The following is an 11,505-nucleotide window of genomic DNA, read 5'->3' as shown; positions in this document are numbered from 1 at the left end:
TCCTAATATTCTGTGATTCTGTGAAAATTAGAAAATAAGGAATAAGTCATGGTCAAAACGTGTCTGGTTTCTCCATTATGAAAACCTTTGGAAAGAAATGCCCTCCAACAGACCTCTGGCTCATTATACCATACATGCATTTTTTGATTAGGGCAATATTACTACTCAGATAACTGAAATTAGAAGTTGATCTCATCTTCTGTGGTATTTGTCCTTTTTCTAATTGTCCCAGGCTAAATTATAGGGCTGAAGCCCTCAGTCAGCCAACGAAGATGAGGAAAAATCTGCTTAACACAGTGTCCCATTCTAACTGTTTTGCTGTCTCAAACTTACCAGATAACTTCAAGAGGTTATACAAGCATCTCTTTATTTTTAATTTTTTTTTCCACCCATGCAGCTGAGATCAGTCACGACTGCGTTACCGAACCCAGCAGGTCCAAGACAGATCAGATGCTGCTAAGAGGAGAGCAACAGCTTGCTCAGGTCCTGCTAGTGAAGCCCACAGCTGTAGCATTACTGTCAAATAACAGGGGTCTGGCACATCACTGAGATTACCTTTTGAAAGTTATATTTGTAATACCCCCTTCCTTACTTTCTGGCCCTAATATTTGTTTCTGACAAAATCAACCCAAACAGCAGAAAAGCCAAAGCCAAAGTTAGACACAGATTTTTCCCCTTCTCATCTTACACACCATGTAAACTCCTACATTATGTAAAACATACAGGACTGTATTTCTACTGATAGCTCCCACAGATCTGAATGAAGTTCCACTACCCAAGGGACAGGATTACATTTACCAAAAAAACCCACAACCACCCTATAACCTGAATTTGACCAAACATAAACAAGAGTCTACAACAGTCAAGGAAAAAACCTTCACATTAGCCTAAATACTCTTTGGATCTAGTCCCAGCCTAGGTTAATACTTAGAAATACCATGGATGCATATAGTCCCACTAAAATCAGTGAGACACTGGATACTTAAGAAAATACGTGTTAATACCTTTAAGAGCTTTTCTAGGTAAAAGCTTTATTCTACTAATATTAAAGTACCAGAATTTTAACTGGCTTCAACCATGGCTTTAGTCATGGCTAAAAGAAAAACTTGTAGAATGACAGTGTGAAAAGCATTTGCATGCGAGTATAACTTTATAAATTAAGAAAAACAATAAAGTGGAAAAATCTCTGTTCTTGCTCCTAAGGAATATTTATTTATAATGAGCTCACACAACAAACTATTTATGAAGGAAAACACATTATACTGTATTTTACAGTTATAACACTATAAATTTTCATCTAGATCAAGCTCACATTAAAAAACCTTTTAAGTGTCACTAAAAAGGCGCAAGAAAGCTTTATGTACTATTTTTTTATTAAGTCAGTACTATATCAACTAAAAAACTGGAGAATAATAAACATATTTGAAACACGGGCTATTATGCCTTGAACTCAACATTACAAATATTGAAAGATGCACTCATAACCCTCTGCACATCTCGTTATCGTGGCACAGCTGTGGGGACAGACAGCTCACAGATAAAATATGTATCATTATGAATAAATGTGTCAGATCATTCAATAATTGTTACTCAAACAAAGCACTACAGAAGAACTGCTGAAATTCCTTCATAAATTGGCCACCCACGTTTTCCCCTCCTTTCTGAAAGAGCTTCCTTTAAAATGCACAGCATTGGGACGGAAATCCACAGTACTTTAAGGGTTTTTAACTTCAGAGGGTCAATCACATGAAACATGGACTTTTTTGCCCAGTCCACCCCAAAACAGGCTCCTTGTACACACAGGTGTACAGTGTACAGACAGCTGCAGGAGTGAGGGCTGAGGGAGCTGCAGCTGTGGGGACTGTGGCTGCGATGGCCACGCAGTTGCACATCTGTCACCCAGGGTGACGCTGTGGGCCTTGTGAAGGCCGATGTTCTGGTACTTCCCTGGCTCATCCCGCCTCTGGAATTATGCCGAGATAGTCAGGACAATTCTAAAAGGTCCTTCAAAAGCCGCAGCAGTCTTGTCTCTTTAGTTCACTACTAACTTCAGCCGAGTCAGAATCAGTGGTGTAATGGTAAATCGTTTATTATTTCTCTACCAAGGCTCATTTTTAGAACCTTCTAACAGAGGAGGCCCACACAGAGAGGGCACATCCAGCAATTTCTGCAAATGCAACACAGGCAGGTTCAGATAAAGCAGCTGCCACTGGGGACCATGAGAGGCTGACATGGAAGGATGAAGGAGGAGCACAGAAAGCGCAACAGGCATCTCTGAGCACATTAGATAAGAGTCATTCCCAAGACATGCAAGTTAGAGCCCATGGGGAAGGAAAAACAAACAAAAGCTGGTCCGAAACCACACACAGCTTCTAAGATGCCTGTAGTTTTGCTCCCTGATCTTCTGATTGCCTTCATAAAGAAATGCTTTTCTTCACTTCATGCTGCAACTATATGAAAAATTACATCTACCTTTACCTTAGGTGCTGCCTTCAGGCAAGAAGCGCGACTTACACAGTTTCCTTATCTTCCAGAGCGACTTCTCACACCCACCTTGAACATGCTCTTGAGTACTCATCCGTATAGTAAATCTAACAGGAGCCAAAGCAGAGGCAGAGCTGCATTCTTTAACAAGAACTCCCACACCAGAGGCTTTGTTTTTGAAGCACTAAAGTTTCTTCCTACTGAGAATATAACCATATCATTTGAATTCTCAAGCTATTCTCTATAGCATGGCACAGAAATAAGTAGTGCAATGTAATTACAAAAAACCCCCCATGTATAATCATTAAATGTGAGTGCATACCTTCCCTGATAGCAGTAAATGGGGTTCCTTCCTCTTCTTGTAATCTAATCACCTTCAATGCCACCAGCTTTCCATTTACCCTGAAAGGAGAAATAAAAACCGAAATTAAAGCAGAAACAGTATTTCTCATAATAGAACTTGTTTCTCATCATGTACTTATTCAATTTCTTCCTCTCAATGCCAGTGATTCATTTAAAGCACTGTAAGAAACACTTCATAGCTTCCATAATGTCAACCTTATATTTTCACACTTAGATGCAATCCAAGAAATGATCTCAGTTTTCTGTGAGTCAGTCTGTTTCCTTTCTATCACAGCACTAAACTGAAGCTTTGTTAAGAAGTATCACATTGCAAAATATGGTTTTAAAGTATCTGTCCTTCATTTGATCTAATTGCCCAGAGAAAAAGGCATATGATTTTCATTTGTCACCCCACTTGCAATATATCCAGATTTAAACTGATAGCCTTCTTCCCACTGCATCACACCCATAATTATCGCCATCAATAAGCTATGGAAGTTTGAGATGGAAAGTATCTTTTAGGTCATTTTGGCCATTTCCCATTAGGGCAGGATTGTTCCTAAGGTACATTTTTTACTACATAGCCCAAGCTAGTTTTAGATTATGATGACTCTCGTTTAAAAAATTAAAAACATTTTGTGCACCAAGAGACAAAACTTCACCACAGATCACTCCAGTTTAAAACCCATTTGGTTGGTTTCACTTCTAGCATTCAAAAATTCACCACACATGAATCACATTCAAGGCCTTGCAAAAAAATCCAGTTGGTTCAGTTTATCCAAGTTAAATCCCACAAAAACTGCATGAAAGAGAAATGCTGACATCAATTACACTCCTCAAGAACAAACTCGTACTAATTTTAACAGACTGCCCAGGTATGATAAGCAATGGTGAAGACAGGTTACCAAAAAGGCATCATACAGCTAAAAAAAAAAAATATTATTATTATTGCAATTTCTGCAAAAGCAAAATTAGCCTTTACAGCCACAAAGCCCAAGCAAGCACTGGAGCTTCCACACTTCTGTAGGCATGGAGGCAGTTCCCTATTGTACTGGGTCCTTCAAGATGTATCCATTTTTCCAAGCACAATGATACAGATGCCTACCAAGCCTGAACTCATCTTCTCCCTCATGTTTTTAGTTTTTGCAGTTAGATAACTTCAGAGACAGGATGGCTACCATCTTGTTATTCTGATTATTCTTCTTTTACAATTGCCAGGATCTCATTAGCCCTGTACACAACATTGTGAAATTACTCTGAGCAACTTAGGAAATCCTGGTTATCAAAAAATAACTCATCACCTTCCAACTATTCATAATACTTCAGACTGGCACCAGTTCACATCTCAGGCTGCTAATCACTGTTGAAAGATAATTATCAGCTTAACCCTACTGGATTCTCTGAATTTCTCATTATAATTGCCTTACATATATTTTTGTTTAGATTTAAACAGGACTTCTGGCATCAGAAAAAGTTAAACGTTGCCCTAAGTAACTTCTTGTGTCATGCACTGATGGGAGAATAAACCATAATAAAAGCAGAAGTAGAAAGACTGATGACAGACATGCAGTTCATGGACATATGTAGTTTTCAGTTCCTCTGTCAATACACCACCCTACCTATCCCATGCATATAAATAAGTCAGACATCTGGATAACTCAATTGTACTACAATAGATGAAACAATTGTTCAGAAGGAATTTAAACAGGAAAAGCAAGATCATTTTGCAGGTCAAGAACAGGACAGATGCTGCATTCAGAAAAGGCAATGCAGAAAACAGTGGAAAAAAGAAGGCTCAAGGAGGTATTAAGGTAACAGGAATGTGGAGTCTCTTACCAGAGAGATAGGGAAACAGCACGCAGCATTGTGCAGATTGTGTTCTCTTGAATCCAAATTCTACATTCCCTTCACTCATTAAGAATAATAAATAACACAAACAGCAATAGTATGGAACTAATTTCAAAGAATTCACAATTAAACACAGTGGGTGGTCTGCTATTTAGTTATCACTGTCACTTAATCATTGGTATCTGTCATCATCTTGACAGACATCATGGCAACTCCTAATACTATCGAAATGATCGAACTAATCTCAAGTAATCTCCTCTGGGATTTCATTCTCCCCTTTAATATTATTTATCTGCAATATATCAATCTGTAAGTTCCAGAATAAAACAGCCTCCTTATTCTTATTTCCTACCCTGTCATTAAAATTGTTCTTTCAGCTCATTTTCTATAAAGAGGAATGTATAAATCTGGAGATGTGAGAAATGATGAAGTATCATCAATTAAAAGACATGGGTGTGTATATGCACATCCTTTAAGTACTCTCCCACTGATGCAATCTCAGGATGCAGTTAGATGATGCTGCAGAGATGAGCTAAGAGGTACCTCAGGGTAGCATTGCTCCTGCTAAATCCCTGCACACACTCCTGCTGCTGTCTTGTATCAGCTCTCATTCCTGATAGACCCTTCAGCGAGACTACTTAGGGAGGTAAAAGAGAAGACTGCTCCTTCCAAAAGAACTAAATCATATTTTAAAAAGTGATAAAGCAATTTTTCGTATTTTAAAAGCAAAAACCACTAGAAAATATATGAGAAGAACTGAGACCACCTCTTGAGAAGCAGAGAGTCATGGGATGAAGCTAGCTATGTCATGAAACTACGCCTTGAATCTTCTAATGATGTGCCAAAATAATGTGGCAATTTCCTTAGAAACAATGTTGAAAAAGAGAGACCTGGAGAAAATTACCTCTGCAACCTATCAGAACTTGTCTTTGCAGTCTTCAGTAGTGATCAGATAAGGTTAGCATAATTCCTCCCAGATATTACTTCACATTTGTCTTCCGCAGCTTCCAAAGCATGCTCAGTATTTTCATTATTTTCAAATACAGGCAGAAAAACTGACAGGCAGGCAGCCTTTTGGACAGTGAAAAGGCAATGCTGCTGCCTTTTAACTCATTAAACCACCTCTCTTGCTCACTGTCCAAAGTAAACAATTTCAGAGCTTCTCAAAACACTACACTTCACTGAGTCAAGGATCTCACTTATCATCTTATGTCCACCCTGTCAACAGCCTCATTAGTTTTCATTAAGGACAATATTGATTATAAAATTCCTATTTTACTAATTTAGAAGCCATCCTCCTTCCTAAACTACCTTGCTCTTTCTCTCTCTCATCCAAAAATCTTCAGAGAAAGGCCAGAAATCCTGAAGCCACTCTAATTATCACACAAAGCTACTTTACTCTAGGCAAATCACCAGCAGCTGATGGACAGTTTTCCAACTTGTGAAAATTCGGCATTTTAATGTTATATAATCTCCTAATAAAGTTATGACTTTATATGCAATGTAGGCAAAAGAAAAATTAGCCCAAATTGGTTTATGTGGCATATAGTAAGAGTCTGTATATTCTAATAAATACAAATGAGCCAGATATTACAAAAAATGCTAATATAATGCCATTCAGCCTTTTCTAAAACAGCACACATCAGCACTACCAAAATAAATACATTTCTAAAAATGACCACTTATGAGAAAGTAGAGGAGATTAGAAATTATTTAATGCCTTAACGCATCATTAAGAATATATAATAATGATGAATATAAAGTAACTGATTACTTAATTGACTTCACTGGGGATAATGCTGATGATGCCACATAGAGAACAAAAGAGTACAATAACACTACTTTCTCAATTTCTTCAGCTATATTTAGATGCAATAAATGTGCTAAGTATAACACATTTTAAAGAGACAGTTAACATAAAATCTGCCACTCTGATTTCAATCTGTTTATTCAATACGGAATCTTACCACTGGCTGGAGTTGAGGTTGAGCTCATAACTCAAGAAAGTGCTAAGCTTGGGAACATCTCTACAAAGAGAAATCAGTAGATGGTACTGGGACAATTTGTGATGCACATTTCAAGAAACTAATTCTTATGAAGAAAAGTAACTCTCAATTGTTAAATATTCATTTACATGAATAGCTCAAAGTTTCACGATCAAGCCCTCAGAATAGCTAATTAGATTGACTCTGTAGTGATATTAATGTCACAAACAAACATCTAAAACCCCAAACAGACCACGGAGGCCTAACGAAGCCAGGCTCTGCCAGAATTTTGTTTTGAGGAAACCCGACAGAGGCAAATTCACTGTAGGTTTAGTCACCCCTGATGATTCTACCAACCAGTAACTAATTCCACATTGAGGGAAACACTTCTTTTAATCATTATCATAGAAGACAGTTCAGTGTAAACATGGTTTATATAATATTTTTCTTACTGAACAGAACTTACATTTGTAGTTTACAAAAAGCACTTACAGTCCCGCTAAAGCCCTATGGTGCCAATACTCAATGGACTAACATGGCCCCTCAATTTCTCTTTTTGACTCCCACTGTCTTTTAACTTCCATCCTAAACAAAAGTTACCTCAGTTTAGAAGCCGCCAGTGGATTAAAGATACTTCACGATGCTGACATTTATTAAGGCTGAAAAATAGAAGATCAAAGAGTTCCAAGAGAGATGAAGGATTTCAATTATTAATTAGTGTTGTCACTGGAACTCAAGGATCCTGCTCTTCACAGGACTCAAGACAGCCTCATACAAACACTGTGGCAGCCTCACTTGAACAGGAACAAGTAAGCAGCATCAGAGCATTTACCTCCAGGTCCCTCATCCCTCCCTCCCAGCCTTCATCATTCAGTTCAAACTCATCAGCTGCTCCTCTAAGCTCAGGGGCTGTACTTGACCCGTGCCTGCCGGAAGCAAATCACCTGGGACTGGCAGCAGGGAGAGCAATGCGCAGCACCAGTCCTCCTCAATAAACCTCACATCTCTTTGGACCCCACCGATGTTCATCTAAAGAACTGATTTTCATATAAAGAGAAGTTGACGACAAACATAGTGGTATGGCTTATAAATAAAGTGGCCTCTTACAAGCCTGCACACTGACAGTCACAGAGGATCTTCTGAGAGATGCCGTTTCACAGCTAATTGGAAAATACATTGGTGCATAATGGCATCTAGCGTTTGCTCTACCATTCCAATCATGCATACATTTGTCAGTGCAAATAAACTACTATCCAGCATTACTTCTAGCATTTGTATCCAATATATTGGATCTCGATTTTCCTACCACATTTTCTTGTGCAATCCTGGATAAGAAATATAATAGATTTTCTTTCCTCAGTTTTGTCCCTTGCCACAAGAGATAATAATGCTGTTACCTCTGTAAACTGCTTTGCAGGTTGAAGCACAGTATATAGAGTGTAATGTTCTCTTTATATATACAAATGCAGAGGGAAAAAAATCTTGCAATATTTCTTTTAAACACCGAGAAATTCACTCAGTAAGTGATCAGTATAGTCAATTACTCATCTTCTAGTTAGAATCTTAGTAACTTATTTTAGTACTTACATTACTTTCATAATTTTTTCCACCATTTGGCATATTAGTTCAACACCTAGTTATCATTAGTTTCGCATCTAGTTCAACTTAAAGTTATTGTTTTTATTAAAGATTTACAATGCTAGAGAATTTTTTTAAAGCATCTCTGTACACACTTGATAAACCCATGTCATGACATCAAAATGTATAGTAAAAAGCAGCCTACAAAAAGCATTTAACTGCATCAGTTGAAGAAAATGAGGGGGAGGGAGATAGAATTTAAAAAAAATGGGATGCTCTAGTAGGTAACCATAAAGTGCCTTTTCATAATCCATGAATATATATTCCTTTTCCAGCCATCTGGTATCCTCAGATGAGAGGAGTTTCACTTGTAGAGGAACACTGGTCTCACACAATTTGCAAGAACGAAAAGGCTCAGAAAGTTCAGGTCACTAAGGCAACATGAACCAGAACAATTTTGAAATATTCAGCCTAAATAAATTTGCCATATCATGAAAAAAATATTATCTGTGAACTGGACTGCTGCACATAGCAGGGAGCACGTGAACGTAACACCCCTCGTGGGCACGGAGTAAAGCTAGGAGGATGACTAAAAAGTGCCAGTATGACAGACAGACTCATGGCAACTTCTTCAGGTCATCCGAAGCCCATGGCACTTGCAATAGATTGCACATAAAAGACAAGACCATGAAAGAGTCATGGAGGTTTCACGAGAAGTAATAGAAATTCTGCAACTTAAAACAAAAGTCAGAGCAGCAATTAGTCCTCTCAGTCATCCTCAGTGAAGGTTTCAGCAACATAAATATAAAAACCGAAACCCTTAACTTATCCCTTTTCCTGTGAGCAGACATCCACAAACATATATATGAAATATGATGGTCAGCAATGTATTCATAACGCATACTGCAATACATCATGCCAACATAAATACAGGTAGTTCCCAGTGATCATTCAAATATTTCCTGCTGCCCCAAGAATAAAACATCATGAAAACAGCACCCAGTGTGGAGTTTGGTGCCTACGCTCCTGCGCACAATTTCTTTCTAAGATCTACACTTTATACCATGAACTCCCTATTGATTTTCAGGTGAATAGTAAAAAGCATTACCTTTGATCGATAAAAATGTAAAATTCCCTGGCTACCTGAAAAGATACCTTTCATCTCTGGGTTCACTGTGGAATTACCTTGAACACAAAAAAGCAGATTTCAAACCAAAACTGGATGTACCTCAACTGAAAGACTGCCCTACACTGCTGCAGCCTTCAAGCTCTCATTGACAGCATCAGCTTCCTCTGTGCTCTGCTCAGTACTCCACCAGTTTCTCGTATTAGTAGTTAACAGGGATAGGGATCAAAATCTATTAGGACAACCACTTTATAATAATAAATTATTACATTAAAGCACATTACATTGAAATAACTTTGTAGTACAGAAATTAGGCAAAAAATGTGTTGATTGATCTAGCTTACAAGTTCTACACATTTTAACAATACTTCAAGGGCATGCAACTTAGTAAAGGTGCCAAAAATAAAGGTACACTAAAAATAACATGGACAGGCAAGAAGCAGTGGACATATCACAGGCTTGCTTCTCAAAACACAGATGCACGCTGTTCAAGCAGCAGCCACAGATCACATCGCTTTAACTGAGGTAATCTTTTTTAATTCTTTGCCTTGAAGGGCAATTGAACACAGTGGGAGGAGAGACAGAAACCACGCCAACTCGTCATACTGCCAAAAGCACAGGTTTTTCCCTTAAGTGCAATATGCAGAGTTCCCACTGCAGGGATGCAAGGCCTCCACTCTGGTTTGAAAGGGGCTCTGGCTGGCAGCAGCTCCCCTGTGCTGTCACCAGCTTCATCTCCAGACTTCCATAATTCACATCAACATTTACGTGCCACAGATCAGGCCAGATCCCATTGCTGTACATTCAGGTAAATTTATAATCAAGCTCAAGAGGAAAGAAAGTCAACGGCAGCAGGAAAATATATGTGTTGATACAGACAGACAGCACTTCTTCAGCTCAACCGCACAACAAAATAATACAGGAATTCAAAAGCATCTATTGCTTTGCACCTATTGTATGGCAAATGTTCAAGGTGTCGGTCAAACACAGAGTAAATGGAACTGGCCTCATTTTTTACAGTGTTATCAGTAAATTACAAGGCCTACTTCTTCAAAATTTTAGATTAAGAAAAAAAGCAGACATTACTTCAAAGGGATCTGAATTTCATGCAGTAAGCCGCCTCTTGGAATTTTATACAACAAATTAACATGTGAGAATCTAAGCTGAATGAAAGTAGAAAATGAACATGCCAAGATGAGTTTCATTACGCACACCTGATGTGCAACACGTGAAATCAAATAGATTTGCCTATTGATGCAGCTGCCAACCAGAAACAAATGGCTACTTAGCTGTTTCTCCAATAAATAAAAAAGCCCAGCCTCAGAGAAGACTGCTCCACTTTCCTCAGTAACAAGGTCCTGTTCACTCTGCTGCTTCCTCACTCCAGGGAACCATTTTTATCTGACTACAAAAAGAGAAATCCATCATCCAGTAAGAGGAATTAGCCCACTTCATTTCCCTTTCCTGGGATACTGCCACAAATACTCGAATAGACAGAAAAGTAATGGGTTTGGTAGGAATGCAAGGGCGTGGTACCACTGAACCTGCTTCAAGTTGCAAAAAGCCAGGATTCCCCTGAAAGCAAGTTACTGCACACATTACATTAAATTTTAGGAAAGGAATGGCTGATATTTTGCCTTTAGAGACAGGTATGGCTCTTTTAGTCATTCCAAACATTAAGCTAAGATCACAAAATTTTTTTATTCTATCATGCTGACCAGCAGGGGAAATAACTTTAAAAGCTGAACTATATCTCAGGAAATGCATTAAAAAACCCCAAATCCCACTACTTGCCATATGCAGCTGATGATAAATATTAAGCAAAATAACTCAGTGTATAAAGTGTTATTCAAAACATTTCAATCTGACCTTAAATTCCCGTCTTCAACTAACGTTAAGGACACGTCTCAGAAATATTTTTGACAAAATGAGAAAGCCAAGCATTAGAGTTGGTTGAGAATTAAGGATTCTCAAACTTTTTGATCAAAATGTACTTGTTGTGCAAGTATAACCAGCTTTTCCAAATACACGTCATGTCTGCATTCTGCGGTGTGCCCTGAGAGCTTAATCCTTCAGCAATTAAAATGGGGCACGTGCCAAATCAAACAGCCCTCTTCTGACCTGTTTTGCTTGGGTTTTTTT

At 38.3% G+C, this 11,505-nt stretch overlaps 1 protein-coding gene across 1 annotated transcript in view; it reads right to left on the bottom strand.

Annotated features, from left to right (window-relative positions):
- Nucleotides 1-1,816: 1,816 nt before the first annotated feature.
- The window catches only part of LOC104545478 (cyclin-dependent kinase 14-like), a gene marked incomplete at its 3' end in the record, with an annotated part of 38,423 nt that continues 28,734 nt past the window's right edge, over nt 1,817-11,505 (bottom strand). Inside the window, exons 4-5 of the mRNA XM_010190627.1 lie at nt 2,766-2,886; nt 1,817-1,963 (exon numbers count right to left, since the gene is read on the bottom strand). Coding sequence (XP_010188929.1) covers nt 1,817-1,963; nt 2,766-2,886 — 268 coding nt within the window. The remainder of the gene's footprint in view (nt 1,964-2,765; nt 2,887-11,505) is intronic.

The sequence above is a fragment of the Mesitornis unicolor genome, unplaced genomic scaffold (genome assembly GCF_000695765.1).
Source record: "Mesitornis unicolor isolate BGI_N332 unplaced genomic scaffold, ASM69576v1 scaffold33968, whole genome shotgun sequence".
Taxonomy (NCBI): domain Eukaryota; kingdom Metazoa; phylum Chordata; class Aves; order Mesitornithiformes; family Mesitornithidae; genus Mesitornis; species Mesitornis unicolor.
This window is presented reverse-complemented; position numbering and strand designations above follow the sequence as displayed.